This window comes from Acanthisitta chloris, unplaced genomic scaffold, assembly GCF_000695815.1.
Source record: "Acanthisitta chloris isolate BGI_N310 unplaced genomic scaffold, ASM69581v1 scaffold5454, whole genome shotgun sequence".
Classification (NCBI taxonomy): domain Eukaryota; kingdom Metazoa; phylum Chordata; class Aves; order Passeriformes; family Acanthisittidae; genus Acanthisitta; species Acanthisitta chloris.
In genome coordinates, this window is record NW_008668680.1 from 24089 (window position 1) to 47144 (window position 23056).

The 23056-nt window shown below is 36.2% G+C and overlaps 1 protein-coding gene across 1 annotated transcript in view; it reads left to right on the plus strand.

The window, feature by feature from the left end:
- Positions 1-853: 853 nt before the first annotated feature.
- LUZP2 (leucine zipper protein 2) overlaps positions 854-23056 on the plus strand; it is a gene marked incomplete at its 5' end in the record, with an annotated part of 54294 nt that continues 32091 nt past the window's right edge. Inside the window, 4 exons of the mRNA XM_009073000.1 lie at positions 854-971; positions 2478-2548; positions 3813-3894; positions 10544-10606. Coding sequence (XP_009071248.1) covers positions 854-971; positions 2478-2548; positions 3813-3894; positions 10544-10606 — 334 coding nt within the window. The remainder of the gene's footprint in view (positions 972-2477; positions 2549-3812; positions 3895-10543; positions 10607-23056) is intronic.

The following is a 23056-nucleotide window of genomic DNA, read 5'->3' on the forward strand; positions in this document are numbered from 1 at the left end:
TGTGGAGAGTTTAGTAACCTCCTTTTCAGAGCTGTCTGTTCTGTGTTACAGCTGGATAAATCCAGTAAGGGTTCTTTGCTGTAGACACAGAGCCTACTGAATGACAACTTGAAAAAGGAAAAAATAAGGAAAAATAAGGAAAAAGTTCCTCCTCCCAAACACACCTATCTGTGGAACTATTTTTCTGTGGGGTTAATCACAGGGTTTGTACAATCCTTCCTTGTGATATTAAATCTTTGGGGTTTGTTGCCTGTCCACTTTTTAGTGGATGAACATGACTTGTTTTTATACTTTGGATCATTATTTTCAGTATCACATTGTTCATGATGATTTGACTTGTTGTTTCATTTCCTGGGGACAGGTATCTATGCCAGCTGCAACTATTCAGAAATCTCCTTTTGCTCCTTTACTCATTGATGGGAACTGACAGTTGCATCTTTTCCCTAATGAGTCATTGATTCTGCACTGCCAAGAGTCTGCCAAAAAGATGCTGGGTTGTTTGGGTTTATTTATGATGAGTGCATCAAAACTTCAGAAGCAATAGATGCAAAGGGCCTGATTCTCTAGCTGCTGCCTGTGTAGAAACCAAGTAAAATACACCAGCACTGCTAATGTTGTGCAGTGTTTCAGTCTGATCATTTGCACACTTGGAAGCAGCACATCATTTTGATATATAAAACATCTCTTTATCTTTGCAGGGACAAATCAAGTTCTATAGGTGAACAGTGGGACACAGTCCGATTTGGAATCTATAAAGGGTGTTGGGAATAAATAAATTTGATGAACTAAGACTGTTTTCAGGTCCTTTGACTTAAGTTTTGAGATGACCTCATGCTTTTATTTTCTGTGTTAGACAGGGCTATGAAGAACTGGAAAGAGAGCTGAAAGAAGTCTTTAAGGAAAGGAGCAACATCCTTCGTCAGCTGTCGAAGACTTCCAAAGAACTTCAGGGAATTAAAGTAAACCTCCAGGTTAGGTTCTGTCTTGGTTTCTGTGCAATTACTTACCTCGATATTTTCTTATTGCTACTAATACTTACCAAAAATATATGTTTCTGGATTTTTATTTAATTATTAATATGTGAATAATTATTGTACCTTTGATCTTGCACTTAATATGAACCCAACGCTTTCATGGAAAATTTTATCTTAATGAGTTGAAGCCTTTGCCTACTCAATAAAATAAAGAAATTATGGAAATAGTGAGAGGAAAGGAAGGACAAAGAATAAGCTGTATTAGTGGAGTTGCCACACATTTGACCTGGCAGCTACTACAAAGGATGTCCTTTGCTGTGGCAGGTTGGATTTTGCTGCTGAGTTCCATATACTCAGCTGTTCAGTTTTCCTCCTTGACACTGACTGGATTTACTGCAGGGCATTGCTTTACAAATCCAGCTGACAAATTGGGCTAAAGGAGCCTGCAGTGAGTGCTGAGACATCTCTGCATTTAACTCGGGGTATCACAGGTAGCCTGAAAGGGCAATAGACACCTCTGAACTCAAATCAACTCCTCAGAGTAAAAAGTAGATTAAAAATCCTGTGCTGGATTTGAGGTGCTGAAATCATCAGATATTCAGCTAAGAGCACACCTGTATTTTCCCAAGAGAGTCTGTTGGTCTGGTGAAATCACTCAGACTCATTATCAGTTGAGATTTGTCTCTGTATTTCATACCTTTTCAAGAGACACTGTTTTTCTGACAATCCATTTTTGTCTTCATGTTGATATAAACCAGATGGGAAAAATAAAAGAAGCCTTTTTTCTGTTCACAGGTCAATACTAGTGCTGTGTATCAGTGCTGTGCTATATTATATTACTACATTATATTGTCTTATATTCCACACTTCCCTGGTTATAACTGATGTGAACTCTTTGATCTTTGGGTTTGTTTTGCTTCTTTGGTTTTAGTTTGGTTTGATTAGGGTTGGACTTGATGATCTTTGAGGTCTTTTCCAACCCAGTTTATTTAGACTGTATGATTTGGGGTTTTGGGGTGCTTTATCACTCTTTATAGGGTTTTTATTTTTAGAGGAATGTGCTTCTCCTTGTAACAAAGTTATTTTAGAATGGGGTTTCTTATGCAGCACAGTTGAAGGTAGTATTTGGCAAAATTACTCTGTGAGATATTTTAGACTCAGCACTGCAGAGATCCAGACATGGGCAAAGAGCTGTAATGTTACCTTCTGTGTATAGACATATTTCCCTTTATCATACAATTCTAATGCTTTTAGTTGTTCATCTGTTCCTAAATCTAGTTATTTTATTTGATTAGCTCTCATTTAGTATCTGAAAACCAACTGTGTACAGTTAGCTGTGCTTGAATTACAGTAAAAGACAAGTCAGGCTATTCTTCCATTTTTTCATGTGCTAATGTCTGTAATTCACCAGGAGCATTTTATGAAAGAGGACCAACTGAATCATTTCATAGATGAATAATTAAAAAGATCTCTTTGCTAATAGAGCTTTTGCTTTGCTATCAGTCTTTGAAAAATGATGAAGCATCAACCAAAAATGACATGCAGAAACTTCTGGAACTGGGCCAAAAGCAAAGGTAAGATTCCCACCTCCTTCCTTCTCTTTCCATTTCCTGACTTAAAACTGTCAGACTAGTAAATTCCATCTTTCCTTTTACTTCATGGGCAAACACTACTGTATTCCAGAGCCTGCTGATCATAACAGCAAAATAAAGGCAGGGAATGCTCTTTAGGGAAGTTTTTGAAACAGAAGTGTATGTAAATGCAGCTCTGCTGACTTGAAATTAGAATATCTTTTTTTAAATTCCTCTTGTGTAAATTTTTTGGTACTTCCCGAGTTTCCATTAAAACTTGATCACTTATTATGATGCCTCAAGTTTTATTCTTTCTGTGCATCATCAGCACTTTGAAATGATGGCATCTGCTTGTGCTGCTGGTGTGTTGGTTTCATGCTGCTCCATCACTTTTGCAATTAAATTTGCTCTGTACTAGTCTTGCCGAAATTGCTGAAAGTAATAGAGTTATCAGGCAATAAAAGAAAGATGATCCAGCAGCTGAGTTCTGTTCTTGTATAAACGAGATGGTTTCTATTCCAGTTTGGTTTTCCCTGGGCTAAATTATTTTCTGTGTGTAAACCCAGTTCTGTGTTGATCTTCTGTGGAAGTTTATCTATGCAAGCAACAGCCCTGAAAAATCTCTGTAGCTGTTTTGAAATATGTCACTCTACTATTTTGCCACAGCTCCAAGGTGTGTCATATGCTGTGGGTAGAAAATTCTTGCAATTTGGAGAAGTTTTCTGGCTACATCAGTAAAGCAAAGGGGTTTTTTCGTTCAAATAAAGCCCAATCCAGGTAATTATCCTGTTGTTTTTCCCTTGTATGCCAGAAGTTTCTGCTGGATTTTGTGTTGCTTGTCTCTAGAACGTGCTAGGTGAAGGCTGAATTTTAGCAGAGCATGATTGATTTCTTTATTATTTTAAAGCAGGTATAAACTAGTTCTTATTGATACTAGTTTGGCTCCACGTCAGTGCATTTCCAGTAGCTCACTCTCCTCACTTTTTTGGTGCCAATCCTTTTTGCTAGAAATTATACACTGGCAGATGTTTAGCACAGCAGGCTATTCAGTAGACAGAAACAGTGGCCAATTTCCATCAAGCTAATTTTTGTCTTGCATTGGCATTATAGTTCATGGGGTAATTAGCATTTTATTAGCAAGACTCCTAGGCAAAGTACATCTGTCTGCTCTGCTGAATAATTAAAGGTGCCTTTTCTTGAATCTGAAGAATTATTTCTTAATGGACACTTGTGTTGAAGTTTGTGTTCTGTGTTTTCAACAAACTAGGGAAGAAATGAAATCTCTCCAGGAAGCCTTTCAAAAGCAGCTTAATGAGGCAGCTGAGAAAGCAGAGAAGCAGCAGGCTACCGTGAGTGATTCCCTGTCCTTTTTTCACTATTTTTGGGTTTTTTGCTTAATCTTGCCTTGAGAATTTATTCTTAACTCAAATACCATTGCATGGAAAAAAAACCTAAAGGATTTCACGTATGTATTAGTACTCTGCAAACTTCAGAAGAAAGGAGCTGAAAAAAGTTTGTATGTTCAAAAGCACTAAGATCTTCCCTAATTTCTGTGGGATTCAGGGATGTGTAGACACTGTTGGAGATTTGAGCCTGGAGACATGGGCCTAAGTGCTTTCCCTGGTGAGATTATCTTTATGGACTCTCATGTCCCATCTCTACTAATGTACATTGCTGTACATCCATTGACCTTTAAGGAATCAGTTTGGATTTTCAGCAATAAAACAGAGAGTACATTGTGTGTTTTGACCAGAGTAGAACTAATCATCACTATAGGAAGTTAAATCCCATTAAGATTTCATGCTTTATTGAAATTCAGTTTCTGGATAATTTCTACAATTGTTTTGATTTTTCTGTAGCTCTGGAATGTCGTGGAACATAAATAGTCACATTTTGCTATTGCAGGAAAAAAAGTAGAATCATGTTTACTAAGATGTAAAAAGGCAATTTTTCCTGTGTTGGTTAGTAATATTCTTCTATCATGGACACCACTGAGCATAAATTGATGAGAAGCTCTGGAGGTTCCTTAAAACCTTAAGTGTTCTATAATTTGGAGTTGAAAACAAACCACCAGAAGAGCTTATAGATCTATTTTTTTTTTCATGTTGGTGGACTACAGATTTATTTACTAAGATTTTACTCAGTAAAATCTGTCTTACTGTCTCTGTGAACCTGAAAGGTTCAGAAAACAAGTGTTCCTCCAAGACAGAGGGTACAAAATAATTATGAAATTCAGCCTTATTTAGTATGAATGTGATTTGTATGTGGCTTTATGCCCTTGGTGAGCAAAACGTGAGAGTGCATGTTTTATGTTCTGCCTTTAATTAGAGACAGCACAGACTTGTGGCTAAACAATTCCTATTGCAGGTTTCTTTCAATTAATGTCATTTTTGAAAACACATTTTTTCCCTTTGTTGCTCAAATGCCTGAAGGGTAAAATAATATGTTTTATAGGTATATGTACCTATATATATACACACACCCATAAATATTTTATAGACTTGTGTATGTATATAAACATATATATATATATATACACACCTATACCTATATATATAGGAGTATAATAAATAGCTTTACCTATTCTTGTGCCCCTGACAATATATAATTAGAGGATTTTTGGTACTTGTAATTTTGTCTAGAGAAATGAACCCAACTCTTTAATTCTTGAGGGGAGAAAAGAAGTAATCTGAAAGCTGTATGGAGTTTAAAAAGGATTTGGGGGTCTTTCTCAATAGTCAGGGCAGCATATATCCAGGAAAATAAAATCTGTACTTGTTTATATAGAGACAATATAGGGCTGAAATAAGAAAAAATGAGCATCTAGTTGTCTCTGATAAGTACTCAGAACATGATGCTTGAAAGTTGTGTTTTTTTCAGGTGCCTGAAGACATCCCCACTGACTTTATCAGCACAAATATCATCCTACAAATTAATGATGGAAAACATATTTCATTATTTTATCTCTGTGTTAGATTTTGATATTCAAGACTAATTCAGCTGTGAGTTACATAAATCTCAGACACAGTGAATGGATCATTTGCTTTTTTGTGATATGTGCTTTTTTTTAAATTTGAGCAGCATTAACTTGTGTAAATGCAGTCTCTACCCTAGTATTGGGAAGAGCACAAGGTTTGTCAAACAAAATCTACCATCAACTGTGAGTAAAATGTCTCCTAGTGCAGAAACCAGGAAAAAGTCCTCTGAGTTTAAACCAGAACTTGGTTTGGAGTGTTGGGATGTGGTTATAGAAATGAAATTCTTGAGCTCTATTCCAGTACTTGCCCCAGTGTCCTTGGTTTGTGACATTGGCTGTTTCATGCCTCAGGGTACAATGTACACAATAAAGCTCAACAATACACTGAGACTGAATTGAATATTCAAAAAGTACTTCAGGATCCTCAGCTGAAAACTGCAATAGAAATGGAAATAGATTTTATTCCTGACACACAAGGTTGTTTTATACCTGGTTTCTCCACGTGTTTCATGTTTTTCTGAAAGCAATGTGAAATCTTTGGAAGGAGGTCTAGGTGCTTGGAGGCTGGAGTAGCTGGAGGATGGGAGCTTGAATTTAATTCTAATTTAATGAATTGTGAGACTTGTTTCTAATCCAATTTAAGCACGTTTTATTCGACAGGATTTGGTGAAGTAAATCTTGATTTTCATCAGAGTAAATAAGAGTAGAATTACCTTTCTCAAAGACAAATGAATAAAACACTGGTGGGAGGGGGAAGGGAGGAGATACATATTTTTTCTCTGCACTTCTCAAGGAGGCACAGTGTAGTGCTTACTGTGTGGATGTTAATTGGCTGTATCTTCTCTGCACTTGTCAAAGAGGCACAGTGTAGTGTTTACTGTGTGGATGTTAATTGGCTGTATATATTCAGCAGGGAACACCTGCCTGAAGGTGTTCTTTATTAGGTAAATGTAAAAGTCTAAGAATTTACGAGAATTAAGTCAAATTACATGAAAAATAACCTGGAAATTATTCAAGGATTCTGACCAAAAGAACAAAGGAGAAACCACATTAATGCAGGAGACTTTGCATTCAAAAAGTTGCTGTTCAGAGAATTTAAGGGTTGGAATGGAACTTAGAGATCATCTAGTCCCAACCCCTGCCCTGGGCAGGGACACCAACTCACTAGATCAGGTTGCTCAAGGCAAGGGATTTTTCAGTGATTTTGAATAAATATAATAAGAAATGATTCTGTATCTCTGCACTAGTTTAACAGGCCTTGTGGAGAAGAGCTCTTCACTTGGCTATGCTTCATTCTAACTGCTTGCATGTTAAATAGTTATATTTTTAGCAAGTTTGCAAAGTTATTTCCCGTTAACTGCAGTTAAAGTTTATAAAAAGAACTGGATAACTCTGGATAAGGGAGAAAATAAAGAATGAAACATGGGAACACTCAAAAATTGGCTGAGTAAGTGTAGTCTACCTTTTATATTTTGTTCCTGGTGGTATTTTATATCATGCTAGCAACTTAAAAAAAAACTATGCTGATGAAATAGTTTGACAATACCATTACAGTACTGTCAAAATAAAGGAGAAAATCTGTCTCTGTAAATTAATTTTTCCCAGTTGCTCAGTGTTCACTACAAAAAAATGAGAATTAAGTGACACATTAGGTATGACTTGTAAAAAGAAACCATATACAATATAGTTATTTTGAAATCAGTAGGTTTTTTTAGTAACAAACTGAATGTGAGGGATTTAATTCAGTGTTGTCCACCACCAGACAAGAATCTAAAGAACCTACACAAACTCATGACTTTGACTAAAAATATCAGATGTTCTTTTTCACTCCAGAAATATTTATTTTGTTTAGTAGAAGCTTTTATGACTGTTCTTTAAGTCCTAAATGCTTCTTGGACCAAAATGTCTTTTACTAATCAAGCTGCAACTTGCGGCTTACAAGTTACATTCATCTAAGAAATACTAATAATTAAAAACCTATTTAGCTTTGCATTTAAAAGAATTTAACACTTTGTAGAACACTTTTTTTCCCAAAGGAAGGAATATTTTCTATGTTTTATGTAACTGCCTAACCAGTTCTCTCTCTGTTTGAAGTCAATTTTTACCCTGTAACTTGAAAACTAGACCAAAAAAAAAAAATTAATGCTGAGTACGTTAGTGTTTCCAGATGTTGCCATACTAATAACTTGAAAACTAGACCCAAAAAAAAAATTAATGCTGAGTATGTTAGTGTTTCCAGATGTTGCCATACTAGACAGGTGTTAATGAATGGATTCCAATCACACCTTAATTGCTTGTCTTAGGCCTGAACTCTGGAGTTAAGAGAATAAGCTTTGGCTGTGCAGTAATGATGTTATGTTGGGATTCTTCCATCCTTCATCTGTAGTGAATAACTAACTATTGTCTGACTCTTAGAATTCTATCACTGCCATCTGCTAAAGCATTCTGTATTTCGATGGGGGAAAATTTAATTTGAGCACTTCAAGGTCACCAACTGCTGTGAGTAAAGGCCACTGGATGGAAGCTGTTGCCTTTAATAAACATAATGAGCTCTGAAACACACAGAGCTCTGAGTATCTTGGATGGCTGTCTCCAGGATACAGCAGCAGTGTCCTTGCTTCTTACTGAAAAGTTCAGCCTTAGAACAATATATTTTCATTATGGATTTTCATAATTACAGCTAGATGAAGTAGTTAAAGGCAGCCAACATGTGGAAAGAGGTGAATGTCAAACGAGAACAAAGCATGGGTAGAAGGAAGGAAGAGATGTAGAAAGTTTCTTCATCCAATTATTTAGTTTTTGTCCCTCTTAGTTTAGAGCTGGGTCTAACTGCTTTTGTTTATTATGCTATCAGGATTTGGTGGTGATTGAAAGTAGAATTTGTACATCTCTTTTGGGAAATGGTGTTATGCCTTGTCCTTAGGACTAACTAAAAGCATCATGAAAATGGTGCAATTCAGACTGATCTGCCTTAAGGCAGGAAATTCCACACACAGATGCACTTAAATGGGTAGATGAGGTTGTCTCTCTATTGGCTCCAATAGACAAGTCATATAAATCCCCCCCATGTAACTCTCCATAGCTGTACTTTATGACTAAGTCATTCCTCAATTGTTAGAGATTTAGTAGAAGACCATTAAAAATGCTGTTATAATATGAAAGTAAAAATTCATGACTTCTTAATTAACATCGCTATCATTTTTTAAAAGGAAAGTGATGTCAAATATTTTTTAATTATTCAGATAAGCTAAACCAGGATGTTTGCACCTTTTAAGATGTTCAGTCAGTGATACAAGATGCATATGTAAGTCAAGAGTAAATAACAAAACTGATTTAACTAACAGATTACTGGTTAAACAAGCAACCCAGTACTGGGTTGTCTTAAATTCTTCCCTGGAAGATCTGAGCTGTGCAGAGATAATAATTTTGGTATCACATCTCTTTAATTATTTCATATATATTCATAGTTAGCAGTGAAATGCTTTGAAGGAATATTAATATTCTCCTGAGAGTTAGCTCTAAGAAAGGGAACTTTCTTTATTGGAGGTCAGTATACTATTTTTGTCAGTGGTTTTTTTCAGTACTTCATGGTAGCTGACAATTTTTTCAAACAGCTGACAAAACAAAACAAAACTACCCATGCAAAGAGCTATTTTATGTTTCTCTGTATTTATCTTGATCTCATGCTTTGAGTGTGACTTTCATTTTTTTGTGGTGAAAAAAAATCTTCATATCCATTATCTCGTAAACATGGACTAAATTTCAGTATTTGTGGAGGTCATTGCTAGGCAGTTGCTGAATATGTTCATCCTCTGATAAAGCATCTCCCTCAACAGTAGCTGGAGTTAGTATTTATTTCCACAAGCAGAGCACTTAGTCAAAGCTTAGGAAGAGTTTGCAAAACAAGTTGCATTTTTGCATGTCAAGTGACACTAGTGTCATGGACCTGTCTGAAGTGATGATAACATTCTCTGACTTCTCTTTTGATACAAGTGAGAGTGATGTGAAGTTTTTCAAATTACCAACGTTGTCTACTTGAGTGTGGAGATCATTCTAAGAACAGCTGTTGAATCATAGAGATTCCGAGTCATTTTTTTTAATCTACATGACATCCAAATCGTTTATCTTTGGATTAATGTCTCTAAAATCTAAATGTGTTTTCTTACAGGGGTTTTGCTTTGCTTAAGGCTGCTGCAGTGTCAGAACAGCTGTAGTTTCCCTTGAATTTGGGTAGAGTTTGTACCAATGGGGGATAGAACACAGCATAGGGCACTGGGTAAATAGGGATGAGTATTTTGCTAATTGAGATGTCCAAGAGCATCTTCCTTCAAAGTGACAGGAATGTCTTCTTTTAATCCTATTGTTACAATCACATCCTCCTTTCTCCCGTTGTATTCCATAAACTGTGAGGAAAGCTCAGTCCTAAGAGAAACTGATTTGCAAAAAAACCAATCTTTTAAACTTTGTTGAATTAAATTTGATCTTAAACCTAAGACTGGAATTTCTACTTTCCAAGGCATGTCATTGGCTTAAGTAAGAACTGAAGACCATATTTGAATGCTTTCTCTTGTAATGCACTTTATTTCACAAGATTCTGACATAAATAACTGTTAGAAACCTTATATGCTAGATGTGTTCTTAGAGGGTAAAAAAAATTGTCACAAAATCAGTTAATACTTGTTGTAGAAATCCTTAGTTCTCCTAGGATCACATTTAATTTCCTTGTGATAAATAAACACTGTGTCTACTGATGCAAAAGCAAATAAGCCTCTTTATGCATAGCAATTTTCTTCTCTTGATTATAAGTTCTCTACTAAATATGCTAAATGTTTGTAGATTTAGCAGTTACCTAACTCTGGTCTATACCAATTTGGTATATAAGCAAAATTTTTTGTTTTGCTGCTTTCTTTTTTTTTTTTTTTATTCCCAAATCTGTGAATCATAAAGATATAATTAGTGGCTCCAACTGATGTTTGGGTACATCTCCACAACTCACACTCAACATCTGTTTTATCTTGTAGATTAACTTTTTGAAGACTGAAATGGAAAGGAAGAGCAAAATGATCCGAGACCTCCAGAACGAGGTAAGAGGAACATTTGATTCTCATCTCCATTCAGACTTTACAGTGAAAGAGATTATGGTCTGGCTTCATGTTTAAAATATGTTGTTGTAGTAGACAAAGCATCAGTGAAATACTTTAAACAAAAAAGCAAACCAAAATGACTTTATGTGTGTAGAAACAGCATTTTATTGACTGCAACTGTTGATTCCTTACTACTGGTGCTTATGTTGATAGTACATATCTAACTTTTACTGCCTTTTCAGAAGGGAAACTTAATTCAGTTCTGTAGATTACTGATACACAGTGAAACTTTATTCACGTTGTTATTACCTGCTTTAAAAATAAACAGCAAGAGGAGGAGAAAGGAAATACAATCTCAGAACTGAGATTCTTAATAAAATTTTTTTACAGACCCACATTCCTGAAATGTTTTCTTAAGCTTTGTACGCCATGAGTATTAATGAATGTTGTATTTAATTTTTATTGATGTTAAACTGAATTTATTTTGAAATTTGGTCTTGGGATAGAAACAAAACCTTTGAGCAGCATCATATTTCTTTTCCTCCTCGTGTTCTTCTCCCCAAAGAGTTTGCCTAAATCAGGATATAGTTTCCCTTTCCTTTGCTTCATTTTGGCAATATCTTTGCACTTGTAAATATTTTATTCAGATAATCTCTTAGGCTTCTTGTATTTATCTGTTTTCTTCAATTCTTATATTTAACTTTTCCAAACTATTCTGAATTTTATGTGTATGAAAACTCGATCTCCTTCAAGTTCTTATTTAAACAACAATCTCTGATGTCTTTGGTCTGTGGTGTGTATGTATGCAGTGAATCTGAAAAGTGTGCACATTAGTTTTTAGGTCACAAAGCAAAGGTCTCTTCCAGATGTTCAGTTATTTAAACCATGTTCTCAATTGTCTTCACCTGCTTTGCTTTCTTCTCCCACCTGTGAGCATTGGATGCTTTGCCATTGAGCCTCTTAGCTCTACTAAATCATATCAGTCTGATCCTATTGACCAGCCATAAAAAAAAATCTTGGTTTTTTTGCACATAAATAAATAGTTCATTAGTAAGCATTCAAACTGTCTGACTGTTAATGCTTTGCCTGGGTAGGTCAGGAGACTTCTGTAATATTTACTGTGTTTATAGCTTGTTTTAGAAAATTTGCTTTGAATGGAAGTTTTGACATCAAAAGTATTTGTTTCTCAATTTAAAGATCATCCAGCATCTGCAGTCACTGGTTTGGGAAGTTAGAAGTTGAATCCCTCTCTGTTCCCTGCAGTGTGTTTTTATGAACCTGCTGTCCATGAATTTCTCTAAATCTGTTTTTGATACTGGATACCTCCACAACTTCTTACACTCCCAAATTCCTTCTCACTTCACAGTTTGTTTAGCTTTAATATTTTTTAATGTCCTTTCCCATTCTCCTCCCCTGAGCAAGTTTTTCTAAATTCTGAGTAGTTCCCTGTGTAGCCATCTTAGCTTTATAGAGTCAATCAAGGTTTTATGAGCTGCTAATGCAGCATTTTTTTAACAGCTTCTAGGCAGTTTGTATGGGGTTTGGTCATTTGTTTCTTTCAGAATTTGTTACTGTTTGCCTTATTGATGCATCTCTCTTATGTATTTATATATCCTCTCTTAATTATCTCTCTCTCTCTTAGAAGAATGTTTAGCTTTAATATTTTTTTTATGTCCTTTCCCATTCTCCTCCCCTGAGCAAGTTTTTCTAAATTCTGAGTAGTTCCCTGTGTAGCCATCTTAGCTTTATAGAGTCAATCAAGGTTTTATGAGCTGCTAATGCAGCATTTTTTTAACAGCTTCTAGGCAGTTTGTATGGGGTTTGGTCATTTGTTTCTTTCAGAATTTGTTACTGTTTGCCTTATTGATGCATCTCTCTTATGTATTTATATATCCTCTCTTAATTATCTCTCTCTCTTAGAAGACTGAGTATCTCTGTGATGGGTTTATGTGTGTTTTGCTGTTCTACCACAGTAGTACCTCTTAGTGCACTTCATTAGCAGTTGCAAACACGTTAGTTCCTCTTGAACTCAGCCTGAAGAAACCCTTGAGGAAAAAAAAACAGAATAAATTTTTTTCCTGGGGGCTCCAGGGCTGGCTGAAGTCATTTATTGTGTAGCTTCTTCCAGTCACATTACACATACCTGGTGCTAAATGAAGCTTCAGTTTGGTTGGGGTCCTGCACTATTTGAAGAATGAAAACCATTAAGATTTCTCTTTAATATCTTGCAAAAATCCTTAGAGAAGGGAGAAACACAGAAGGAAAACGGATAAAACTAGATAAAAATCAACTTTTTAATATAACAATATAAAAGTATAGAATTTTACGTATAAGTAAAATTGTAAACTGCATGGTGACATTTATAGGATCATAAATATTTTAAAAGTCCTTTTGATAAGTATTTCCTGCCATGCCTGGATGGGATTTTTGTCTGAATTTTTAGAGAAGTACTTTGACTACAAAACAGCAGAGAATATGGTTAGGAGTTTTGTGAGTCACTTAGGGAACTGTTTCTAGAGTCCTGTGTAAATATTATTTGGGATTAAAGCTTCTCAAAATAAAACAGCATAATGAAAAATTAGAATTGATCTTAGAGATTAAAATATAATACTGATTCAGATGGGAAGTAGAACACATCAAGCAAATAAAACAAATTTCCAGTGTCCTGAGACCTTCAGTGATGTGTGTTCTAGTCTAGCTCATCTGCTTCTCTTTCTTCCTCCATATATCCAAGTTACCTGGATTTAACTATCATTCCCATGTTCCTGGAATTACTCTAAAAAAATTTGGTCTGTTACTCATCTCCTTTTGGTAATGAAATCGAAAAAAAAATGTGGGAAAATTTTACTTAGAGTGTATAGACATTAATTCACTATTTCCTCAGTGAAAAATGTGGCTTTTTTTCTTCTCAAAGTGGAACTCCAGAACCTTCCACTACTTTCTACAAATGTTTCAAATTTGATATGGGAATAAAAGGATTAAATCTACCAAAAGGAGCATAATAACATAGACATAGCTAAGGGAAAGTGTCTTAATACCATATGCAGCAAAGAGGAAATGAGGTGTAATAAAAAAAAAAATATAACAAGGATTTAGTCTTCTAGATTTTCAGTATCTCATGTGGAGTGATAATGACCTATTTCTTCCTCACCACCCTCTGCACCTGCCAAAACACACACCCCCAAAAAAAACCAGGAGATTTGCACAGCTGTATAGTTAAAATCTGCAATTACATGTAGGCAAAAAAAAAAAAAAAAAAAAGGCAGGAAAAAGTTTAATGCAAGTAGTTAAGGGGGTTCACCTTCAGGGAAAAAAAAAAAAAAAAAAAAGGCAGGAAAAAGTTTGATGCAAGTAGTTAAGGGTGTTCACCTTCAGGTGATTGTATCTGCCATTCTTCATTACTACCCTGTCCAACACATTCACGTGAATAAGTACTGGAAAGGTCTGCACAAGTGATCTGCTATTTTGGGGTGGGTTTTTTTCCTAATTTAAGCAAATTACCTGAAATATTTCCATTTTTTAAATGATTTCAACTTGCAAGATATTCAAGAGTTGTAGGTAAAGGTTGTGGGCACTGTTTATTCTGCACCTATTTTAGGAGGAAAAAGAGCAGTATTTGTGTTTAAAGAAGTATATATGTCCTGGAAATCAGAAGTTCCAGCATTTGGTTCTTGGCTCAGTCAACTAAACTTGCTTTGAGAGAAATTTAATTTGAGAGCATTGCTTAGTCCTTTGCATCAGCTCCTGTGTGGAAAAGGGACCAAAATCTATACTTACCTAATGACTTTCTATTAAGCTTCTATACCATGTTTGCTAGTTCCTAAAAGTAAGCACTAATAAAAACTATCCTGAAATTTGACTGAATTTAGATGATACAGTTTTGAGGAAATCTTTTGTTGCCTAGGTCCTGTTTCCAATCCCTGAATGCAATTGCTTTGAAAAATCTGGTTTTTAAGACTGGCTATGCTATGTATTCAAATAACTGACAGCATTTTACATGTATTTTTTGCAAGTGTTATCTGCATACAGATATCTAGAGACACACAATGCAAGTGGAATTCCCTTCCTAGCGACTCTTGTCCTTTGAAATATTGCATTCACCCTCAGTTTACGTTGCCAAATTGTGAATTTTGCAATCTCAGGCTCTTCCATGAGTGTAAAAATCATTCCCTGTTCAGTTCTGTTCTTTCAGCACATGCCCTAATGCCATTCAACTTTGCCTCTTGGAGATATGAATAGACAGCAAGAGCCTCCCAGCTGAATGCAGCAGCTGTGATGTGTGTGAGGACAGGACACTGCACAGAAAGGCAATTTTCAGGCTATTCAAGGCTTTGGGAAAAAACAGTTAATAACAAAAATAGTCTGTGGTAGGGAAGGGGAAATAAAAGCCAGATAGAGAGTATAGGGATTGTGCATCTACAAATCCTGCAAGAGCAGAAAATATTTATCAGCCTTCCAGCACTAACATTGTGTGGATTGTGTTAATAAAGGATTGGCAGGTCAACAGATATGGTCTTATTTGGAGAAATTCTATTATTGACAAAGAAGCCAAGAGGTTTGGAAATGCAGAAATGCTGGTGGAGCTGAGAAGCTTGGTGAGAATGTAGAGTAAAATGAATATGTATTCAAAAAATGAAAGTTTTCACTTTTAGAGATGGTCTGTTGCAGTGTGAGCACTTTACTTGGGGCATGTCAGATCTGTGGGAAATGATGCCAAAAGTGCTCTAAAAATGAAGCTAAAGCAGGAGGCTCTGTTAACCCTTCTTTATGGCAGAAAAATCTTGACAATTCCCATTGGGCATTCAGACCTGACTATTTTGGTGCAACTCTGAATGTGCATGTACATGTTGGATTCATTTCTTACATTAATGCCTTTGCTATATTGAACTGTGTGGTCGTTTTCTTAGTTTGTTATTCATTTCCTACTGATGCATCTATAAAAATCACCTGTTCTGTGCTGAATGGTAGAGAATCTTTATTCAGCTTTGACCCTTGGACACTATAGTTCTCTCACATTAGACTTAGAAATGCATATAGAGAAATTTGCTCTTATTTGAACCATTTAATTACATTTGATTAGATAAGAACTGGCTGACTAGCTTGTCATATTCCCTTTGGGCACAGCACTTTATATTTCTGTGAATAACTAGATTAAAGTATGTTATTATCTTCATAGATTTACAGCAATCCCATGTATTTATAAAGTTGATGCAGTGGTTTATAGAAAGGAAATATTTTTATTTTTTTTGCTGTTTGAACCTGGGTAGAACTTTGAAAAATATGAATTACATAGATGTAGAGTAGTACAGACAATACAAAGTAAACCAGGAATGGAAAATGAATTTGACTGTAGCTCTCAGTAATACATGTTTTCTTGCTAAGAAGCACAGTTTTAAATAACTAGTTTGTAGACAATACTTTTGCTGTATTCATGTATAAATTGTGGTTATAGCTTTAGTGTGAAGTAAATCGTCCTAAACCAGAATTTTCTCCAATCTCTCTGTGCTTAGCTGCACTAATAAAGGGCAAAGTTGCAGCAGCTACAAGTCCCACCTGATGTATTGGGAATTTCATGCCCTGCAGGGTGAATTCAATCAAATTGCATTGAATTATGGTGGGGGAAAAAAACTAAGAAACATCCCATAGTGAAGAAGAAATTAAATTCTAAGGCTTTAAGAATACTGATACTGTTCTATAAAGGAGGACAGTGTAGGTCTTCAGTCTCCATACTCTGCAGGTAAAACTGCCTTTCTTTTCTAAGTATAAAATTGTGTTCCCTTGAGAAGAAGATAGGGTAAAGTCCTGTGCCCTCTTTGGGTACTGAATTGGTTCTACAGTTCAGGAAATATCCAAGTGTCAGAGCCTAGGGAAGGGGGAACCAGCAGGAAGGATGCAGGAGCAGCTGCAGATATCATATTTTGCTTTGATTTAACTATTGTTTATTGATTGTTTACACCTTCTTTCGAAGTAAAAGTCCTATTTAAAAAAACCAATTTACTTAATTTGGGTGTATGCAGCAACTCACTATGTACTACAGTAGTGACAGGAAACTGTTCATTTCCAGTGTCTAGTTAACCTCATCCTGAGCCTTAAATGTAGAAATTGTGCTATTCTGGGCCAAAATTACCAATCTTCTGTTATCCTGAAACATTTTAAATGACTTAGTTCTGGAGACTTTTCTCCCTTTGACACTGTTCAGCTGTACTTGGCTGCAGATGGTATTGGAGAAGGAAAGATTAAGTACATCAATCAATTTGTCACTAGTTTTAGGCATAATAACAGGAATGAGTTGAATTGATTTTGTTTAGTTGTGGTTTAAGTGCTGTATTGATCTTAAGAAAACTAGTTTTGTATCTATGCTATAATTGAAAAATGCAGTTTCCAGTAGACTGCCTTGAAGTGGCTTGGCCTTACCTGTCCTGATAATTTTGCCTATTTGTCAAGTTTACCTATTTAACTCTTCTCATGGAATGAATCTTCTCTTGGCCTCTTTTTTCTGAGGCAATTCCCATGTATTGTCTGTATTAAACCAAGTGCTTGCCATGTATTTCTTTCTGCTGCATGGAGTCTGTAGGCAGATTAAAATTAATGGAGTGGTTTTTTCTCCTTGAATTCTCAGTAGCTTAATTTGTGTTTTAAAAATCTCTTCTTGCTGAGCAGTTGTGCATTACAACCATGAGTTGTTGTGTATTTGGCTTGGCCAGTGCTAGGCACTCAGCATTTAAACTGTAGATTTTATGCTGATGAACTTTAAGGCTCAGGAGAAAATAGCTGGAACCTGAGAGTTAGGATATCCTCCTTCATTTACCAAAAATTAGCTTAACTTGATCAAGGAAATATTAGCACCCAGGCATAAAATTAATATCCTGCAGCTGATTACTTTTGGGTAAAAGGTATAACTTGCTATTTACCAATGCTTCTTTCCTATAGTAATGTTTGTCTTGTTGAATCAGCATGGGAAATCACAGAGATACCTGATGGGGCATCAGTTAATAGTTTTTATAAAATACTTTTTTCTTTTCTTTTTTTACAATGCTGTGACCTTATTTTAATTTTACAAGTAGATAAAATATGTCATGGAAATTCATTATTTTTAGCCAAAATGTAAATATGACATCCTAAATAGTGATGCTTTAGGGTATTTGTTTTTAGGTTTAATTCAGATTTCTTTTAAAGTGTGATTACATATACTTTTTATACAGCCCAAGTGATATAATTTTTTTTCATTCAGTTAAACTTAACTTTAAATGAACATTCTGTTTTTCTTGCTGTAACTCTCGTACTTGCAAAGGTGAGTGTAGGAGCCAGACAGGACACTGAACACTGTAATCTGAAGTACTGTTAACCTTTGCAAGTTTATAAGCAGAACTATATATTGATGGAAAGAATTCCAAACCATTTGCATAAAAGAAAGAGACTATTGCTGTTTGCTGGGTGGCTTAGAGTGAGAAACGGTTTCTTTTCTAGGAGAATCAGCATTTTTCCTTTGTAGAAATTTTAAGGAAAGTTTGTTGCATGTGAAAATACATATTTTGTGAATCCTAAAGTAAATGTTTACCTTATGCTGCTTTTGTTTGTATTTCATTGTGGTTTACTGTTCATTTGGTTTGGGTTGTTTAAGTAATCTTAGGGACTGTGCTTTGTGTTTTACAAATACCAGTGAGAAACAGTTGGGCTGATTTAGTTTAATTTTCTTAGCTTTGTATGAAGATCCCTAAATCACACAGGTGTTTGCTTATGCTCTTACCTGGTTTAAGCCATGGTACCAGCATCACCTGTGAGATGGATGCCCCTTATGCAGAGTGGGTGATAAGTTTGGTTGTCTGTTCTTCTTCACTAGCCCCTAACCAAGATGCTGTGCCCCTAATCAAGACCTGTGCCTTTTTTTCCCCTTTCCTTACTTGGCAAATATCATATTTCTCTGGCTAATCAATTTTTTCCAAAGAACAGTGAGTAGGAACAAGGTAAAGTGAGAGAAGACTGAATGGAGACCTCATAGCAACTTTCCACCATCTGGAGGACCTACAAGAGAGCCAGAGAGGGACTCTGTGTTAGGAACTGCAGTGATAGGACAAGGGGAAATGGGTTCACATTGAAGGAGGGATAGTTTAGGTTAGATATTAGGAAAAGGTTTTTACTCTAAGGGTGGTGAGACACTGTCCCAGGTTGCCCAGGGAGGCTGTGGCTGCCCCAACCCTGGTGGTGTTCAATCCAGGCTGGATGAGCCTTGAGCAACCTGATCTAGTGAGGAGCTGTCCCTGCCCAGGGCAGGAGGTTTGGACTAGATGATCTGTAAGGTCCATTCCAACCCTTAAATTCTATGTTTCTATGAGATATTATCTGTTTGTGTTAAATAGCATAATTAGGAATAGGACCACATACCTGGACTGGCAGATGTAGTCTCCAATCTCAATTATGTCATGCATCAGCTGTTAGTATTTCAAAGCAGAGTTACTCATATTTGCCAGAAATACAAGTCTATGAATCTATCTATTTAAATCCTGAACTGGGGGAAATTTGGAATGACACAGCTTTATCCTCACTGTGGGATTTAGGTTTGGAGAACTAATTATAGCTAATAAGAGATGCAGCTGTTAAGAAGTTCCAAAGATTGCTTCTCTGAAAATCCAGCTGCATTCAGAAATACTGAAATATGCCACTTTAAATTGCATGTGTAGTCAGCTGTAGCTTTAAGAAGGATTTGGGAGAAGGACACCTGCTATGACCTAGAGTCAGATCCCTAAGATAGTTCTGAAAAATATATGAGCAAAGAAGTTATTAAATTTGCTGAGTAGATGCATTACTTAGATTGGGTGCCTATGAGTGACAGAGCAATATTCTATTTGATATCATCAGATTGGGTAAATTACGTTTTCACATCTCTTCTTTTCCAGGCTGAGTATTAATATGAAATCCACTGCCTGTCAAATTTGCTTTCTTGTCCAAACCTATTCATGCTTAGTTTCAAGTAAAAATCTAATAGGTATTGAAATAGAAAATTTGGTCAAATATGTCTTACATAAAAAAAAAAAAAAAGATTAAAATGAATCCACATAACAGATTTTTATGGGTTCTCTCTTAGGGTAATTGTCTTGAATATTATTTTTTTTACAATGTGAAAAAACTTTTGCAGAGGGGATTAAAATTTCTATACTTTTCCTTTCATGAGACTAAAATAAATAAAAGAAATCAGGACTAGAGCACTTCTTTGAAAAGGTTGTGTGGGTATGGGATTTGCACTCATTGAGAAAGAAGCTAAGCTTGGATCTTGCACAAACTGAGTGAGCTGCAAGACAACAGCTCTTGTTCTGTGAGTCTGTGAGGTGAAGGTGCTGCTGAACACTGGAGGAGCTGAGATGTGCCCAAAGGGACTGTGTTAGGCTTTAAGACTGTGGATTGAAGGACTAGAGCACAGAGAAGCTGCACAAGAATTTCTGTATTTAAACTATGTATGTGCTTACAGCTTTTTGGGTGTGAGTTGTTTGCATTTTATATGTTGGAAAAGCACAAACCCAGTAAGACCTGTTGTCTGACACTTGCTTAGTCTTGAATTGCTGTAATTCAGTTAAGTAATTTCAGTTAAACTGACTGTACAGCAATTATTCAGGTCTGTATTGAAGAAAATATGGATTTATTTGGTTTGGTTTGCTTTTGCACTGGTTTTGTTCTTATTCTTTTTTCTGAATCCTTAGGAATTTCACTGTTTTGATGTCACCCCAGAATCTGCACCTAAAGAGCATGTAGTTGACATGCTTGGCCTTTTGCTTGCTCTGTAAGGCTATTCCTCTTACAGGAGGAGTAAACAGCACTGGGCAGTTCTATATGATTTGCCTCTCCCTGTCTTTGTAGAGAAGATATCACTCATAGCTTTTTCCTCTCTAGTGCCATGGGCTAGTGACCACAGTAGGGTTGGACTCAATGATCATTGAGATCTCTTCCAACCAGGTTGATTCTATGATTTTATAATTCAATGGGTTTTTTTATGTATTTATGTTTCTTAGATACACAGAATGGTTTGGGTTGGAAGGGACCTTCAATATCCTCTAGATCCAAACCCCCTGCACAAAGGTGTCAGTGTTTTTTAATTCAAGGCTTACAGAGGAATGATGGACCTGGTGCACAGACATCTTAAATAACCAGACAGACAAAGTAATCACTTCCCCTCTCCTCCTCTTGGTGTTATGGTATTGGTTTATACCTAGCTTTGTCATCACTTCTTATGTCAATGTGTACTTGATGTAGTTAGCCAGCACTGCTAACACAGCCTGGGGGCAGAGGATGTGCTCAGCTCATGACATACACTGATGCAATCCTTGAAGAATAGACTATCAGCCTATTTCTCTTCTGGTTTTCCTGTTCTTTCTTAGGATAGATAAGCCTTTCTCTCTTTATTTTGAGATGTGCAACATTTTAGTCCCAACCAGGTGAGGTTTTTAAAGCCTTTGTGATAGTTCTCCAGATGCATAAACTTTATCCGGTTTTTTTTCTGATCCATCAGCATCTAGTGGTTTTCCATCTTATTTATGAATCCAGAAGGAATCTGGAGGAAGTGCAACTAAGCACTAATTCTGGGATAATTTTATGCATCAGTTATCACATTCAGCAAATTATTTTGCATTCTGATAATCCCAAGGAGGAATATGAGCATTCTTTATGCACATTCATAGGCCTCTGAATATTTCAGGGCCTTTGATGTTGAGATAGAACTGAAGAACTTTCTCTCTTGCTAGAAATTTTTGGTTCTATTTTTAACATAAAAGGTCCTGTGAAGGTTTAGTTGACTCAAAATCAGAATAATTGCTATTATAATTAATATGCCTGTAGTCTACTCAGCAAAATAACAAATAGCAAGCCCCTGTTTCTCACAGAGCATGTTTACAGTCCTAAAAATACCTTGCCAATATACAAAGGCTGCTCTTAAACTAGAGAAAACAGTCAAATAGATTTTGGGCATAACCCCAAGTCTCACTGAAACAGTTCCTTGACTTCGAGATTTTCACTCAAGTCCACATTCATGGCAGCATTGATGGAAAGGTCAGAACTAGGAATTGATTAGAAGATGATTAGATGTTCTTAGGGGAAGGATGTCCCATGATAGATTAGGTCTTGTAAGTACTAAGAAATGTTGTCTTCAACTGTTTTATATGGTGGTTTTTAATTTCCTCAGTTTTCTGCTGAAATGGGGATTTTTTTCTGAAAATGTTTAGCTTGCAGGTACATGTTATTTACTCTCAGAAATTAAAGAAGTTTATGCTGTACTCAGAACCTTTTTTTATTTTTTCATAATACTTTGGAGCCCAACATGAAGTCTCTGTATCTGCTATTTCTGTGCCTTTTTTATTTTTTCATAACACTTCGGAGCCCAATATGAAGTCTCTGTATCTGCTATTTCTGTACTGGGCTTAAATAGTGGAAAACACTTTTCAAAAATGTGGAAAAATCACTCAGTATAAATTAGAATATACTTCTTTCATCTTCCTTTCCCAAGAGGATGAATTCTGGCATAAAGGATAAGTTCACTACAATGGATAGGTCAATGTTTAATGAAGAAATAGTGTTAATAGCTGAAAGTAAGTCAGTCAGGTCCTCTGAAATAGATCCCACTCCTGACTTCTCTTCATCTTGCTAAATGACTTTTAGGAAATCGTTAAAGATTTCTACCAAGTCAGGAGTAATGCATCCTGACAAGAAGGAAATTGGACAAAAATGCCAGGAGTCCTCCATGGATGGATAAAGATCTGCTGAGAAAACTCAGAGGAAAAAAATAATTCAGAATTGAGCCTGGACAGGGATATTAAAGATAGCAGGAAGGGCTTGTATGGATATGTTGCAAGCAAAATAAAGACCAAGGATAATGTAGGCCCTCTCCAGAGGGAAACAGGAGACATGACTATGCTGGACAAAGAGAAGGCTGAGGTTCTCAAGGACTTCTATGCCTCAGTCTTCAATGGGAACTATTCTAGCCATGCTGCCTGAGTCAAGAAAGGCAAATGCAGGGACTGGGAGAATGAAGACCCCGAGCCCACTGTAGGAGAGGATCAGGTTCATGACCATCTGATGAACCTGAATGTATGTAAGTCCATGGGGCACAATGAGAATCATCCACAGCTCATGAGGCAGCTGACAGATGAAGTTGCTGAGCCACTATCCATCATTTTTGAAAAATCATGTGGCAGTTAGGGGAAGTCTCTGATGACTGGAAAAAGAGAAATATAACACCCATTTTTAAAAAGAGGAAGGCAGAAGATCTGGGGAATGACAGAGCAGTCAGTGTCACCTCTGTGCCAGGCAAGATCATGGAGCAAATTCTCCTGGAAACTATGCTAAGGCACATAGAGAGCAAAGAGGAGGTGATTGGTAACAGCCAACATGGATTTAGAACAGGCAAATCATGCCTGAAAAATCTGGTAAACATTATGACTTGGCTATAACACTGGTGGATATGGGCAG